The 15918-nt window shown below is 59.0% G+C and overlaps 3 protein-coding genes across 17 annotated transcripts in view; all 3 read right to left on the minus strand.

The window, feature by feature from the left end:
• Positions 1-15918, minus strand: part of Tspear (thrombospondin type laminin G domain and EAR repeats) — a 51995-nt gene that overhangs the window by 35058 nt on the left and 1019 nt on the right. The gene's annotated exons all lie outside the window — the stretch shown is intronic.
• Positions 1826-7601, minus strand: LOC150069770 (uncharacterized). Its single transcript, XM_090351432.1, has 3 exons — positions 6946-7601; positions 2349-2810; positions 1826-2270 (listed from the first exon to the last, which is right to left on the minus strand). The coding sequence occupies exons 1-3, from the start codon at positions 7599-7601 to the stop codon at positions 1826-1828; spliced, it is 1563 nt and encodes a 520-aa protein (XP_090207558.1).
• On the minus strand, positions 12341-13207 carry LOC150069771 (uncharacterized). Of its 15 annotated transcripts, none has more exons than XM_090350165.1 (3): positions 13072-13207; positions 12620-13002; positions 12341-12538 (listed from the first exon to the last, which is right to left on the minus strand). In XM_090350165.1, the coding sequence occupies exons 1-3, from the start codon at positions 13205-13207 to the stop codon at positions 12341-12343; spliced, it is 717 nt and encodes a 238-aa protein (XP_090206291.1). The 15 variants fall into 15 exon arrangements, with proteins under 15 accessions (XP_090206291.1, XP_090206250.1, XP_090206282.1 ...); XM_090350124.1 differs by having other exon boundaries at positions 12620-12802; positions 12860-13207; XM_090350156.1 differs by having other exon boundaries at positions 12341-12919; positions 13064-13207.

Below are 15918 nucleotides of genomic sequence, written 5' to 3' on the forward strand. Positions count from 1 at the left end.
TGCATCATTTGAGAGGTGCAAATTAAAATAGCAACTTGATACAACCACACACTTACAAGAGTGGCCCAAATCCCAAACCCCAACAGCAGCAAATGTTGGCAAGAAGGTGGCACAGCAGGTGCCCCCCCGTTCCTGGTGAGAATAAGTAATGCTGCCACCTCTGAAGACAGTTCTGTCCCCGCACTCCGTCCTCACCCCCTCCCCGCCTCCCTCCCTGTCCTTTTTCTTCCCCCTTCCTCCCTCCTTCTCTTCCCTTCCCTTCCTCCCTCCCTCCTTTCTTCCTTCCTCTCTCTCTTGCTGGTACCAGGGTAAACATCTCAGTACCCTGGAACACCCTAGAACAAAGTAACCCTCGTGGGATTGAAAAGCACACAAGAGCCACCGTGTCAAAGACCCACTCAAATCCGCCAGTTCCCAAAGAGAGGAAAGCCTGGGGAAAATGTCGACTGAGCACAGATGTGTCCCTGAGCAGCTCCCCCAAGTGTCCGCTAAACCCAGACGTGTCACCAAGCAGTGACCACCAATGTTCCTCCAGCACAGTCACCAAGCAGACACGCTCCAGAATTAGACACACGAAGCAAACTAAGCATGTTAAACAAGGATCAGGGAGATTTTTTCTTCTTTTAATGACCCAAGACAAGCCAGGTGTGGGGCTCACGCCGGTCATCCTAGCTACTCAGGAGGCTGAGGTGAGGATCGAGGTTCAAAGCCAGCCCGGGCAGGAAAGTCCCCGAGACTGCTGTCTCCAGTTTCATTACCAGAAAACTGAAATGGAGCTGTGGTTCCGGAGGTGGAGTGCTAGCCTTGAGCACAAAAGCTCAGGGACGAGCCAGGCACTGACACACACCTGCCAATGGGAGCCTGGACCTTTACCCCTGGAGTGGGTTTAAAGGGCGCCTTGTGCAGGAAGGCAGTCACATGTGTCACCTTTGAGTCTTCCTCTTTCTTTCTTTCCTTCCTTCCTTCCTTCCTTCCTTCCTTCCTTCCTTCCTTCCTTCCTTCCTTCTTTCTTTCTTTCTTTCTTTCTTTCTTTCTTTCTTTCTTTCTTTCTTTCTTTCTTTCTTTCTTTCTGCCAGTCCTGAGCTTGAGCTCCGGGTCTGAGCACTGTCCTTGGTCTTTCTCAAGACTACAGTTCTACCACTTGAGCCACAGCACCACCTCCAGCTCTTTTCTATGTATGTGGTACCAAGGAATCGAACTCAGGTCTTCGTGCATGCTAGGCAAGCACTCTACCACTAGGCCAAACTCCCTGCCCCTGATTCTTCTTCTCTCCCACTCTTTCCTGGGACATTTTCTCCATTGAGGCTTCCCCAGGAGTTCTGTTAGGCACTTGCAGGATGAATGCCAGCCTCCTGCCGGGCAGCTCTTGGGGTGTCATCGAGGCCCCCCAGAATGATGGGACCTGCGTTGGTCATAGAGCCAGGCACCCAACAGGGGTGAGCTCCAGCCTCACCCAGCATCACTCATGTTGGTGTGATTGCTCAGGGGCTGGGGGTGGACTCCGTGAATGGTGGGGTCTCACCCGCCAGCACCCCAGCTACGGGGTGGGGCCCTGAGGCCTCCTTTGTTCCTAGAAGCAGTGGCCAAGGAGCAGCTGCCTGCTCAAACCCACAACAGGGACAGGAGGAGTCACGGTAGTCATGAGTTTATTGATGACAATGAAAATCAAAGGGCAAGTGACACAGACACAAGTAGGAGGAGAGTGACCCAGAGGGAGAGAGGAGGGAAGGGGGAAGCGGGAAGGAGGAAGGAGAGAATGAGCAAGCCAGCACAGGATGTGCATGAGCTCATGGTAGGAAAGGCCTGCTGGCCCTGGGTTCCATGTTCAGCAGCTGCACTTCTGGCCCGAGGAGCTGCCACAGCAGGCCTGGCGGGAGCAGGCAGGGCGGCACAGCAGGGACACACAGGAGGCTGCGGGGCGGCAGCAGCTGGGCTGGCAGCAGGGGGCACAGCAGCAGGAGGAGGTGGGCACACAGCAGGCGGGCCTGCACACAGGCCTGCACAGCAGGGACACGCTGGAGGACTGCTGGCAGGGAGAGGAGGGGCAGCAGCAGGGCTGGCAGCTAGACTGCTGGCAGCAGGAGGAGGAAGCCCCACAGCACACGGGCTCACAGCAGACAGGCTTGCAGCAGACAGGCACACAGCACACGGGCTTGCAACAGACAGGCACACAGCAGGACTGCTGGCAGGGAGAGGAGGGGCAGCAAGAAGGCTGGCAGCTAGACTGCTGGCAGCAGGAGGAAGAAGCCCCACAGCACACAGGCTCACAGCTCACAGGCTTGCAGCACACGGGCTCGCAGCAGACAGGCTTGCAGCAGACAGGCACACAGCACACGGGTTTACAGCACACTGGTTTGCAGCACACCGGCTTGCAGCAGACAGACACACAGCACACGGGTTTACAGCACACGGGCTCGCAGCACACGGGCTCACAGCTCACAGGCTTGCAGCACACGGGCTCGCAGCACACAGGCTTGCAGCAGACAGGCACACAGCACATGGGTTTGCAGCAGACAGGCTCACAGCAGGACTGCTGGCAGGGAGAGGAGGGGCAGCAGCAGGGCTGGCAGCTAGACTGCTGGCAGCAGGAGGCTGTGCAGCTGCTGGTGCAGCCTGACTGGCAGCAGGGGCTGCACACTGGGGAGCAGAGGAAGGTGAGGCTGGGGGCGGGGGCGCAGCCGCTGGGCTGGCAGCAGCTGGGCTGGCAGCAGGGCTCGCAGCAGCTCTCTGGGCAGTCGTCCACCTGCCAGGAGGCGTTGGTGCAGGCGTCGGAGCAGACGGACATGGTGGAGGCGGCCATGGTGGCTGGGCTGGGAGGAGGAGTGGGGAGTGTGAGTGGGTGTGAGTGGGTGTGAGTGGGTGTGTGTGAGTGCATGGCCGCTGGTTTTTATGCCCCTCCTGTGCTTGTTGTGCTGGGCCCCAGCTTCCCCTTCCTGGATGGCTCCGCTGTCATGGACCATGTTTGTTTGTCATTGGTCAGGGTGTTGTCCAGCTTGTTTACCACCAGCCGCGTCTGTGCCCGCGGCCACAGCAGGGCGGGCATGGCAGTGGACAGAGGGGGCTGTCTGTCGTCGTCCTACCTAGTGTTGTCAGTGATCTTCCTGTCATCTGTTTGTCTGTCTGTCCATTCGTCTGTCTATGTATCTATGCATCTGTCCACCTGTGTTTGTCTGACTGGCATCTGTCTGTCTGTTGTTGGGGTGCCTGGTTTGTGCTCTAGGAGTGATGGTGCTTGGTCTCCCCTGTGGTACTTGTCTTGGTCAGCCTGAGTCTGCCGAGACACTATGGCTCCACTAGCCAACAGCACAGGCCCTTTGTTCCCTTGTTGGCCGTGGCCCAAGGACCTCCCCTGTCACCCCGAAGTGAGACAGTTGTCACCTGACAAGGACTTGAGGCCAGGGTGGCTAGTGACCCCAGGGTTGCTGACCTGAGGGGGTCAGGCCTGGACCGTGACTGTGACCCCTAGCCAGCTCTGAACAGTGTCTCATCACCCCGCCTCTCCTGAGTCCCCGCCCTGTCCTCGGCCTGGGCCAGCAGGTTCTATCTTGGCAAAGATGGAAGCCCGGTGGCTCTTCCTCAGCCCCAACAGCAGCCCTCGGCCTCCGCCTGAGTTCTGGAGCATGGCGGGCGCCTGTGGGGCGGGGCCACCCCTGGGGTTGGTCCTGTGTGCCCGCCCTGATGGCTGTCCTGGCACGCTCTTCTAGCTAGCCTCCCACGCTGGCTCACCCCAGCCCTGCCACGCGTGGTCTCAGGGCCTTAGGAGCTTGGAGTCCACGTCTATCCTCCTGGCATCTAATGAGCTCCCTACGGAGTGTGGTCTCCAGTCCCGACTCCAGAGAAGCCCCGCGGCCAGCCAGTTGTGTGGTTGATCTGACTGGACATCTTCCCACGGGCAGAGCCCTGGCCCGTTTCCCTGTGGGGTGAGGCCGGGATGGGAGGCGGAGTCGCTCTGCTGCCTTGGCTCTGCTGGGCTGGAGGAGTGGGGTCTCCAGCCCTCGCCCTCGGGCCTCTCTAAGATAAGGTAGAGTTGGCCCCCGATGGTGAGCTGGAAAAAGACTTTCTTCTCTCCTTCCTCCCTGCCCCTCGCTCCCCTTAGACTCCGCGGCGTGAGGACACGGGAGCAGCCTTCACAGCTCCAGGGAGGACACGGGAGCAGCCTTCACAGCTCCAGGGAGGACACGGGAGCAGCCTTCACAGCTCCAGGGAGGACACAGGAGCAGCCTTCACAGCTCCAGCGAGTTCCCAATCGCTGTCCCTCGCTGACCCCAGCAGTTAAGGACACCCTAGGAACTGTCACCACGGTCCCTCAAGGCAACCCATGCAGGCAACAGGTCAAGTACACTCCCAGAGGCTGCTACCCTCACACACCAAGCCCCCTGGAACAATCCTTCCTTCCCTCCCTCCCTCCTTTCCCCCCTCCTTCCCGCCCTCCCCCTTTTCCTTCCTCCCTCCCTCCCTCTTCTCTCCCTCCCTCCCTTCTTCCTCCCTCCCTCCTTCCCCCTTTTCCTTCCTTCCTTCCTTCCTTCCTTCCTTCCTTCCTTCCTTCCTTCCTTCCTTTGTTTCTCCTTCCTTCCCTCCCCCCTCTTTCCTTCTTTCTTCATCCCTCTCTTCCTTCTTTCTTTTTGCCTGTGCTCAGGGCTAGCACTCTACCACTTGACGCTACAGTACCACTGCCCATTTGCTGGTGGTTCCTTGGAGATAAGAGTCTCATGGGCTTTCTTGCTCAATTAGCTTCAAACCTCAGACCTCAGCCTCCAGTTTCAGCCTCCTGAGTAGCTAGGATGTCAGAACTGAGCCACCAGAGCTCGGGTTTGTACTTTTCCCATCCAGATACATCAGCAACATGTGGTCCTCATTTTGCCTGGTAAAATTAATAAACTTTACTCCCTGTTCCTCGAAAACCCGTGAATGCCCTCGATTGTTGTGAGTTGGCGTTAGATTCAGGAGACGAAATGCCTGGCATCTCTGCCACTAAGGAGTCAGAGCCCCGAAGAGGGTGGATAATACGGTGAAGCCATGCCTCTCCCTTCCCTTCCCTGAGGCCCACACTGGTGGGGCTTGGAGAGGCTGGGGGCGTGCACTGCGCTGGGCAATGGGCTTTGCTCCATGTTTACAGGCCAAGCATCGTGGGTTCGGGGCCGCCTGCTGCCCGGCCATGGCAGACCACACAGCAGGAGCTGGTCTGCCCAGGAGGGTCAGCCCCTGTGAATGTGGCACAGCTAACATCAGACTCCGAAACACATGCAGCGACGCGGGCAGAACAGAAGACAGAGGTGGAACACTCCTGTGCTAAGTTGTAGCTGGGGACTTCAACAAGCTACTCTGGGTCCTGAACGGGGAAGGAGGGGCTAGATCTCGTGGGGACCCAGAGACGGAACTTGTAGACACGGGATGGCCTCCGGGTAACGCAGCGTTTGAGGCCGCGAAACTGGGCTCCTTAACCTTGTGCGACTAAAATGGAATCAAGTATCTTCTGTGAGCACAAAAGGAAACTAGAAGTCAAAACAGAAGGAAAGCTAGAATGCACACTTAAACATCCGGGGTCAAAGAGGACCTGAAGAAGTTCGGACGGCCTTGGTTGTGGCTAAAGAAGGAAGCAAGGCAGCCAGAAATGTGAGACAGCTACAGCCACTCAGAAAATATCCAGGCGAAAAAAAAGAGGAGTGATGTCAAGCTGTACTCCAAACTCACCCCCTACGAAAGCACGAAAAAGAGAAGAGGGGAGCGGGGGGGGGAGCTCAGAGCCCAGCCCCCCCGCTCCCCTCCTCAGTGATGCAGACAGGTAGTGCTGTGGGCTTGTCCTGGTGGTTTGGGGGTGCTCGCCCCAGCTCCCCACGATATCCTCTCCCTCCCCCTGCACTCCACAGCCCAGCTCAGAGCTCACATTTGAAACCAGCCACCACGCCCCCTGCAAACCCACATCTGGGAATTTAGGTCCCTCAAAGGTGACCACCCTGGCGCGATGGTAAACGCTGACAGCCAGGGCGGCCCACCTGCGAGAGCCTGAACCCAGTACCATGCACCGGGCCTGCAGTGCTCTACCCCTTGGCTAAGGAACCAGGCAGGTAGCTCACCTCCCCGAGGACGGAGGGGCGGCCATTGACCACTGTGGACAAGCAGAAGGCCAGGACCGTCCCCCCCCAGCCAGGACCGCCCCCCCCAGCCAGGACCGTCCTCCCCCAGCCAGGACCGTCCCCCCCCCAGCCAGGACCGTCCCCCCCCAGCCAGGACCGTCCCCCCCCAGCCAGGACCGCTCCCCCCAGCCAGGCTCCTCGGGGCTCCCCGGTGTGGACGGTGGGAGCTTGGGGCCTTCCCAGCAGTGCTCAGGACCCCACACCAGGCCTTGACCCCAAAGAGCGCAGTGCATCCTCTGCCAGCCCAGCCTGGCCCCGCCCCGCCCCGCCCCAGTCTCCCTTGTCTCCAGCTCAGCTTGGGACACAAGTTGGTCCACCCTAGAGCATGGATGGTTCGGGGTCCTAGCCTAAGTGGGGGTGCAGGGTCTCTGGAGCCTGCAGAACCTGCCGCAGACATGACGCGGGGCAGCAGGCTGTGTGGAGCCACTGAGCCCCACAGCTGGTGAGGCAGACAGGGTCCATGGCATGAGACTCCGAGCCTGATCAGGCTTCATTGTATCCCCCAACACATTAGTCCATATGAGACAGTGGGGGTGGGTACCGGAGGGTTTATTGTGCCCAAGGGCTGAGATGGGGCTGGGGGCTGCAGCGCCAGCCCAGACAGGAGAGGAACATCACCAAAGCCAGAGCTGAGAGGAACTTAGGACAGGCTCGGGCCACAGATGTGGGCCAGGCTGGTGCAGGCTTGGCAGGCCAGGAAGGCAACGCTAGCAGGCTGAGCGAGGGGCAGCCCCAGAGTGGTGGGTGGGAGTGCAGCGGCTGGCACAGAGAAGGACTCTGGGCAGGGAGGGTAGGCAGTAAACGAGGCTACTAGCAGCAGGAAGAAGAAGCTTCAGAGCAGGAGGGCACGAAGCACACAGGCCTGCACAGCAGGGACACGCTGGAGGACTGCTGGCAGGGAGAGGAGGGGCAGCAGCAGGGCTGGCAGCTAGACTGCTGGCAGCAGGAGGAGGAAGCCCCACAGCAGACAGGCTTGCAGCACACAGGCACACAGCACACGGGTTTACAGCACACGGGCTTGCAGCACACTGGCTCGCAGCACACAGGCTTGCAGCAGACAGGCACACAGCACATGGGTTTACAGCACACGGGCTCACAGCTCACAGGCTTGCAGCACACTGGCTCGCAGCACACGGGCTTGCAGCAGACAGGCACACAGCACATGGGCTTGCAGCAGACAGGCACACAGCAGGACTGCTGGCAGGGAGAGGAGGGGCAGCAGCAGGGCTGGCAGCTAGACTGCTGGCAGCAGGAGGGTGTGCAGCTGCTGGTGCAGCCTGACTGGCAGCAGGGGCTGCACACTGGGGAGCAGAGGAAGGTGAGGCTGGGGGTGGGGGCGCAGCCACTGGGCTGGCAGCAGCTGGGCTGGCAGCAGCAGGGCTCGCAGCAGCTCTCTGGGCAGTCGTCCACCTGCCAGGAGGCGTTGGTGCAGGCGTCGGAGCAGACGGACATGGTGGAGGCGGCCATGGTGGCTGGGCTGGGAGGAGGTGTGGGCGGAGGTGGAGGTGGGGGTGTGAGTGTGAGTGTGAGTGTGGGGTGCCCGCAGCCCTGGGCTTTTATCCCCTGCGGTGTGTTTGCTGTGCAGAGCCCACGCGCCTCCCCTTTCCGTGTCCCTCGTGCTGCACACGGACCTTCATTAGGGCGCAGCTTGTAAACTTCCTTGGTGCTGGGCGGGGCTGCGGCCTCGTGTGGCTCTGCAGGACACCACGGGACCCACGGGGCCAGGTGGCCGGGGGCTGACCACGCCCTCACATGGGGCCTCATCGCCAGCTGCCTGGCTGTCCCCAGCTGCTGCGTCTCTGGCCTCAGCTGGGGTGGGGGGCTGTGCTGGGTCAGACAGGCATTGGTTTCCTGTGGGCTCTGGGTCACCATGGCTCAGTGCTGGAGAGGGCACTGGCCTAGCTCTCCCTGGGGAGCCCACATCACCTGCTCTGGAGAGGTGGCCGGGGAGGGGACACAGCCTGGTGGAGGTGGGCATGCAAGGAGGTCACCTGGAGATGCTAAAGGTCTGCCGTGGCCAGCTGGGCAGAGGCCCTGGCCCCAGGTGGGCAGCCCCGGCAGGCTGTTTGGATGAACATCCTAGCTCCGCCTGCAGGTGGCTTGGCAGGAACCTGTTTCCCAGCATTCTCTAGGCCTCTGATTGGGAGGTTCTGGCACCTGGAATGGAGGGCGATGTTTAGGTTTCTTGGTTCCAAGAGTCCTGTGCCTTGTGGTGTCTTGTGGGGTTTCCTGTTGCTACGGGAGACAGGTAAATGGTCCACAGCTGCCTTTCTCTGCATCTTTGGAGCCAGGCAACGCATCCCTGGTGTGGGGGAAGTGACTGTCCACCTATGATCAAGCCATGTGTTGGCGTGGCCGCCTAGCCATGCACACAGAGGGGCTGGGCTAAAACTCAGTGTCCTGCAGCTCCCAGCATCCTCGGAGGCGAGGCGGGGGAGGAGGCCTGCGCAGAAGTCCAAGGACACAGAGGCCTCCAAGTTCCCTGACAGACTTGAGCCACTGGAGACACGCAGTCGTCTGGGGACTCAGGGACAGGAACTTCCCCGTTTATATCTCTGGTTTTGAGAAACATTCCCCCCACGCCCAAGAGCGCTTCTGAACCGCCTGCTCATTCTGCACTTCCAGACCTCTGGTGACAGCTCGCTGTGGCTCAGGGGGATGCCCACGACTGCCGACCGTGAACCGTGCATTCTCTAATGGGACTCTAGAAGGTCTGGTCTCCAGGACTGCAGGGCAGAAACACGCGAGCAGGGCCCAGGAACGGCGTTGATGGTGTCAGGAGACAACTGACCGGCGTGGTGGGGCGGGGGTCATCCTGAACGCTCCCTGACACAGGCAGGGTGCAGACCCTGGAACAGCTACTCACACGGTTTCACATCCCCTGGCCGAGTTATGGTGGACAAAGCAGAAATCTGAGGACGGAGAAGCTGCTCCTGGCTGGACAACAGAAGGGCGCAAACCTGCAGCCAGGACTCCCTCCATTTAAAACATGGTAGCGACAGAAGAAAGCAAGGGCTCAAAGACATCGAATGCCAAACAGTTAATTTCAAAATAAAGAATTCGTACTGGAAGGCCACAAGTGGTAGTGCAGCTTACAATCCCAGCTACCCGAGAGACAGACAGAGGATCCTGGCTCAAGGTCAGCCTGGACAGGTAGACTCCACCTCAACCAACAAACCATGCGTGGTGGCATGTGCCTGGGTCCTACAGGGCACAGGTGGGAAGGATCACGGGCTAAGGCTGGTCCCGTGCTAAACCAAGGCTTCACTTGAAACAACAAGGAGCAGGAAAGGGCTGGGGTATGGCTCAAGGGGCAGAGCCCTTGAGTTCAAAACTCAGTACCACCAATGAAAGGACAGACAAGGTCCCACAGAGAGGAGGAAAGAGCAAACCCGGCCCCTCAGATGTCACACCCAGCAGTCCTTCCAAAACACAAAGGCCAAGGATAAGCCACATGTGTAATGAGAGAAAAGACAACAAACAAGGTTAGCTGAGAGTGGACCTGACTCAGCCACGAGGAAGAGAAAGAGCGCAGATGGCCCCAAATAACAATCGCTCAGAGCCAGAATCGGGCCGACGGCCATGAGCGGGCAGGCCCAGCTGGAGCCTTCCCAAGATGGGGACACCCGGCCCAGCAGGACAGCCATGCTGAATGGGCCACACTGGACAGGTCCACACCAGATGGCCCTGGCCGAATAGGCCACACGGGATGGGTCTACTGGAGCCTATGGGGGTGATCAGGACAAGAAGAGGGGGCCTGTGGTGGGATTAGGTGGTGGAGGAGGGAGGAGCCGGAAGGGCCAGCCTGGCTCCACTGTGTGTGACAATCAGAACGGAGAGAAGCAGTGCTCGCTGTGGAAGCCCCCACAACCACAGCATTCTAAACTGTGGGAGGCAGGGGTGACAGGAGACCCAAGACGGTGTGCAGAGAGGCTGGCAGGGCACAAAGACAGGAAGTCAAAGGGGCTGGCGGGCACAGAAACCTAAGGCTAGGTGACATTGTAGCAAACCTTATCCTCAGGTGCAGCCAAGAAGAGGTGTGGTGTAATACATCCTAATTTAATGGCAAGATGAAGTTCTAAGTTTTCCATGCTGTGGAATGTGTAGCTGGGCCCATGCATCAAAATGATGTGGTAGGACACCCTAGAAGAGTGTGTGCAGTGGGGCTGCACTGGGGTTTGAACTCAGAGCCTCACGTGGGTTTGGACAGAGCCCTCCCATGGGAGTCACACGCTCCACCCTTTGGCTCGCCATTTTTCAGGTGGAGTCTCGTATTTTTTGCCCTGGCACAGTCCCTCTACTTATGTCCCCGGGTAGCTGGGCTTCCGGGAATGCTCCTCGACCCAGCTTATTGATTGAGACCAGAGTCTACAGAGTCTAAACCCTTTTGGCCCAGGTCAGCCTCCGTCAGACTGGGATCCTGACAACGTCCACCTTCAAAACAGCCAGGCAGACAGCAGTAAGCCACCACACCCAGCTGGAAACGAAATCATTTTAATACAAAAGCATATTGGCCTGTTTTCATTACTGTACTAAGATACCTGGGGCTGGGTCCTTCGTAAGGGAAGGGTTGTTTGGTCCACAGTTGGGGGAGGTGAAAGCCCAGCAGCATGAAGCCAAGTCCCCGTCAATGTTGCCACCCTACGTCCTCTGGAATGTGGCCAAATGTGGACAAAGGTGGTCACATGAGAGACCAGAAGGCCCCGGCAGCGGGCCCCCAGGCCTGAGCCCAGACCCTGTGCTGCGGAGAGTGTTTCCTGTGATGCCCGCTCTGCTGCCCAGCACCAGCCTTGAAACCGGGGAGGAAAGTGACAAGGTGCCCTCACCCTCTCTTCTTGAGGTGGGGGTCCCTGGCTCTCCAGGCCAGAGCAGCACAACCACACCTGCCCACAGCCAAAGCCACAGCAGTCACAGCAGAAGAGCAAGAAGCAAGGGAGGTAGAAGAAAGCATTTAGGGCATTTTTAATGAATCTCCAAATCAAGGTATCACCCCAGGCCCCGCTCCCTGACAGCCAAAACTGCCAGCTCCAGACGCAAGCGTGGAGGGAAATGTGCAGGACATCACCAACTGCCATGAAGTATGGAAAGCAGAGTGGGGACAAGAGGTGAGGACGAGACAGGACATGGGTGTCCACACAGCAAGAGTCTCAGGTGGCCAGCTGTGAGACGCTGGCCATGCAGGGACGCCCTTCCAGCCGCAAGGCCTGCAGCCCTGCAGGGCGGCCTGGGAGCAGTATGGGTGGAAAGCGGAGTGTCAGCTGGAGGTTAGAGCAGACACAGAGGAGTTCGCCTCTCACCCATGCTCCACCCGCAGACCTGAGCAAACACTCGGGCCGCTTGGTCTTGGGAGGGTTGGCTGGGCCAGCAAACTTAAGTGTGGTGTTGAACAGCTTTGCAGGAAGGAGGGGATGGAAGAACAGGCCAAGGGCCACCTCCTGAAGGAGGCGACCCTGATGCTTCAGGCGGGGGACCTACAAATGCCTACACACTAGGATAACAGATAATACCACCCAAGATGAGAAATAAGTGTATTTATTAGCAGAGGGTCAGTTCCAGTGGTGATGAACAGGGCAGATGACAGAGGGAAGGGAGCGGGGGTGCGGGCAGAACTGGAGACCAGCGTCCCCCTGGCCTGGGCAGCACAGAGGCACAGCGAAGGACAGAAAGCATGGAGGAGGGCGCTCGGGGCCTGGACAGCTGTCCCTCTGTCCCTAGCAGCGCAGCTATCCATGAGCCATACAGGGTTTCGCTATGGCCAGCTCTCCCTGTCCTGGAGGCTGGAGGGAGCCACGAATGAGGGGGGCGGGTTCAGTGCAGGGATCCCCTGGCCCTGCCCCAGGAACTGTCAGCCTGGACGCAGTTCAAGGCCAGGGTCCCAAGTTGTCCCACACCATGCCACATGCAGGCTCTTCCTCTCTGTCTGCAGATGTAGAAGGCAGCCTTCCAGGGGTTCGAGGCTGACATCATTTGACAGGAGGTCCCTGCCTGCACAGGAAGCGGACACCTTGCCAGGTGGAGGGCTAGATGCATTCAATACCAGACCAGAGGATTCGTGGAGGGGGTGTGGGGCTAGCCAGGCAGGGAGACGAGTGCACCCTGGAGAGTGTGGCTCTGTGGGTGAGTCTAGGCCAAAAGAGACCCAGCAGGGCTCGGGGCTCCAACGATTTTAGAAGGCCATGCAGCAGTGTGGGTGCACACTGAGCCCATCAGCAGCTGCACTTCTGTCCCGAGGAGCTGCCACAGCAGGCCTGGCGGGAGCAGGCAGGGCGGCACAGCAGGGACACACAGGAGGCCGCGGGGCGGCAGCAGCTGGGCTGGCAGCAGGGGGCACAGCAGCAGGAGGAGGTGGGCACACAGCAGGCGGGCCTGCACACAGGCCTGCACAGCAGGGACACGCTGGAGGACTGCTGGCAGGGAGAGGAGGGGCAGCAGCAGGGCTGGCAGCTAGACTGCTGGCAGCAGGAGGAGGAAGCCCCACAGCAGACAGGCTTGCAGCAGACAGGCACACAGCACACGGGTTTACAGCACACGGGCTCACAGCAGACAGGCTCGCAGCAGACAGGCTCGCAGCACACGGGCTTGCAGCACACAGGCTTGCAACACACAGGCTCGCAGCACATAGGCTTGCAGCACACAGGCTCGCAGCACACAGGTTTACAGCACACGGGCTCACAGCACACAGGCTTGCAGCAGACAGGCTCGCAGCACACGGGCTTGCAGCACACAGGCTTGCAGCAGACAGGCACACAGCACATGGGCTTGCAGCAGACAGGCACACAGCAGGACTGCTGGCAGGGAGAGGAGGGGCAGCAGCAGGGCTGGCAGCTAGACTGCTGGCAGCAGGAGGGTGTGCAGCTGCTGGTGCAGCCTGACTGGCAGCAGGGGCTGCACACTGGGGAGCAGAGGAAGGTGAGGCTGGGGGCGGGGGCGCAGCCGCTGGGCTGGCAGCAGCTGGGCTGGCAGCAGCTGGGCTGGCAGCAGCAGGGCTCGCAGCAGCTCTCTGGGCAGTCGTCCACCTGCCAGGAGGCATTGGTGCAGGCATCGGAGCAGACGGACATGGTGGAGGCGGCCATGGTGGCTAGGCTGGGAGGAGGTGAGGGTGCAGGCGTATGCGTGTGTGAGTGTGTGAGTGAGTGAGTGGCACCGAGAAGTCACCCTTTATAGTCCCCTGAGCTGTTTGTGTTGTCCCGGCTGCAGCTCAGTGACATTTTCCCTTTCCTGGTTGTGTGGAGCCAGGATGTTGTTTGTGCTTGTGGTTATGGTGTGTGTCTGTTTGTTTGTGGTCACGGTACGTGGTTTGTGGGGCTGACTGAGCCGCGTTCCTCCTGGGTAGGAGCGGTGGACAGGAGGCCGGAGCAGGCGGGGCCCGGCGGGAGTCGGGGAGGGCAGATTGGCACTGCACCCTCCCTGGCTGTGTACAGGGAGCCCCGGGACTACTAGCGCCTCGTGTTCAAGTCACAGCCAGGGCTCTGCGTCCAGGCTGGCGAGGACCTGAGGGGGACGCGGTGTCTGGAGGCGGCTCCCGCTCCCTGCCACTCTGAGTGACCCTCGGCAGGTCTGGCTGCGTGTGGAGCTGGCCCTGGCGAGCACCCCGTGCTTCCATGACCCCGTCCTTCTCATTTCTTTCTCTGGTCACTGTGCCCAGTGTCTGAAGGCCTGAGGCCTTGGTGGTTTTCAGGGCTGCAGGACTTGGGGCTCACTGACCGTGCGTGCACAGAGTGGGGCACCCTGGAGTGGGGCACACAGCCAGGCCAGGGAGGAGAAATGTGACTTTGGATGGCCCTGAAAACATGTTAGACGTACAGAAAATCCCAGTCTACATCCCGGGAGCTCGGCAAAGTCCAGCTCGTGGCCACCAAAACCCCACCAATTGACGTGGCATGGTAAAAATGTCCAGAGTCAAAAACAAGGAGGCAACACTGGCGAGGCACTGACAGGGTAGGTGAGAGGAGGAGACAGGAGAGGAGAGGTGACAGGAGGGGGACGAGGGGACAGGGGAGGTGACAATGGGAAGACACCTGAGAAGAGTGACAGCTGACGTCTATCAGATACTGGAAGGCTGGAGGCAGTTATAGGAAATGTCCACATTCTTGAGAAAATAATTGCATAGCAATCCCTCCACGCATCCCAGAGCAGACACGCCATCTTTCAGAGATGAAAGCAAACCCGACATCGGTAAGAACTGAAGGAATGTGTCCCAGCAGATTGGTCCTACAGCACCTGAAGGGACTCTCAGACAGGACGCACGGGGGTTCAGTGGATGCCCAGGCCACGGAAAAGCAGGGGCCACCTGGGAGGAAGCGGCGAGCTTTTACGGGAGAAAGTGTACACTCTCCTAACGTATGAGAAAAGCCACCAAACAAGAATCTCCATGACACCCTGGGGGCCTGTGGCAGAGAACTAAACAACCCAAGGCCTGGGAGCAAAGAGGCCCATGATGGGGAGGGATCCAGGGCTGACAAGAACACAGGGAGAAAGGGGGAGTTGGCATCTGGAGAGGGTGACGGCGAGAGCGCTTGCCCGGCTCTCTTCTCGCGCTTGTAGACAGCAATGATTGTTTTGTGTTTCACCACTTGCAGATGGACATGTGTCAGGACAAGGCCACTCTCAGGACAGAGAGGACGGAGGAAGGAGGAGCAGCATTATACATCCCTGGAGACGTCTGGAGTGGATGTGGATGGAGCAAGGAAAACCCACCACCCCAAAATCCAGAGTAAATCCCACGCACTGATGGCCCCCACCTGAAATCCCAGCTACTCAAGCGTCCGAGACCCGGAGGGCCTGGATGATTGGAAGCCGTCGCAGGCAGGAAAGTCCAAGAGCATCCATCCGTCCTCAGCTAACTGGTGAAGTGGCAGGCTGGAAGCAGGGCTCACGCAGTACAGCCCAGCTGGAGCCAAAGCCAAGAGGAGCAGAATGACCTGATATCAGTCCCAATACCAGCACATGTGCATGTGCACATGCATGCATGCAGACCCCCCACACATGTGTACACACACACACACACACACACACACACACACACACACACCCCACAATGAGGAAAAAAAAAACCATGAAAAAAACCAAAGGTTTCCAATTACTTCAGCATCAGTGCGAAAGAGAGTGGTAAGGGGTCAACAGAGGACTCATGGCCAGAAGCACAGGAGACATCCAGGAAGCCTAAAGGAAGAGGGCGGATGCTGGGTCGCTGCTTCTTGGAGAGACACGGCCAGGCTCTGGTACGCTTCTGTTCCCATTCCTCACCGATCAACATACAGCCTTACTTCTGGAGCTTCTCCCTCACTTCAGTGAGCCATAGCCAAGGCCATAACTCTAAGACACAGTATCTTCTCCACAGGCACCCCGCCGCCTTGTGCAGGGGGAGCAGCAGAGCACACCCCGTTAGCTCCTGCCAGGGCCAGGGACAGCAAGGGCACTCGGACCGCCCCGGGACATGGAAGTGAGGGGCGAGCTAGACCGAGAGAAGACATGTACTTGCAGTTTGAGAGCAGAAACAGAATGTTCTCTGATTGGCCTGGGGGTGGAGGGGATGGCAAGCCCCCCCCCAGGGCCTCGTGTCATTTGTCTCCCTAAGTACTCACCAATTTTAGCCAATGAGTGAATGTGACCAGCAAAAAGCCACACTCAAATGCATATCAACAATAGCATCAAACATGCATCATTTAAGTAATCAGATTAAAACACAGAGCTTGTCAGGCCAGATTCTAACAACCAGATCCCACTTGTTGCTCTTTGTGGTGGGAATTGCTACCACAGATGCACACATGCAGAGTCAGAGCGC

The sequence above is a fragment of the Megascapheus bottae genome, chromosome 1 (genome assembly GCF_031878675.1).
Source record: "Megascapheus bottae isolate mThoBot1 chromosome 1, mThoBot2.hap1, whole genome shotgun sequence".
Classification (NCBI taxonomy): domain Eukaryota; kingdom Metazoa; phylum Chordata; class Mammalia; order Rodentia; family Geomyidae; genus Megascapheus; species Megascapheus bottae.

Bases quoted from the DNA above. Each gene is read 5' to 3' on its own strand.
- LOC150069770 (XM_090351432.1), bottom strand. From the start codon at position 7,601: ATGGCCGCCTCCACCATGTCCGTCTGCTCCGACGCCTGCACCAACGCC. The intron at 2,811-6,945 runs GTAGCCTCGTTT...TCCTCCTCCCAG, and splicing joins GCTTCTTCTTCCTGCTGCTA to CCCAGCCACCATGGCCGCCT. The intron at 2,271-2,348 runs GTGCTGTAAACC...CAAGCCTGTGAG, and splicing joins CCGGTGTGCTGCAAACCAGT to CTGTGAGCCTGTGTGCTGTG.
- LOC150069771 (XM_090350087.1), bottom strand. From the start codon at position 13,207: ATGGCCGCCTCCACCATGTCCGTCTGCTCCGATGCCTGCACCAATGCC.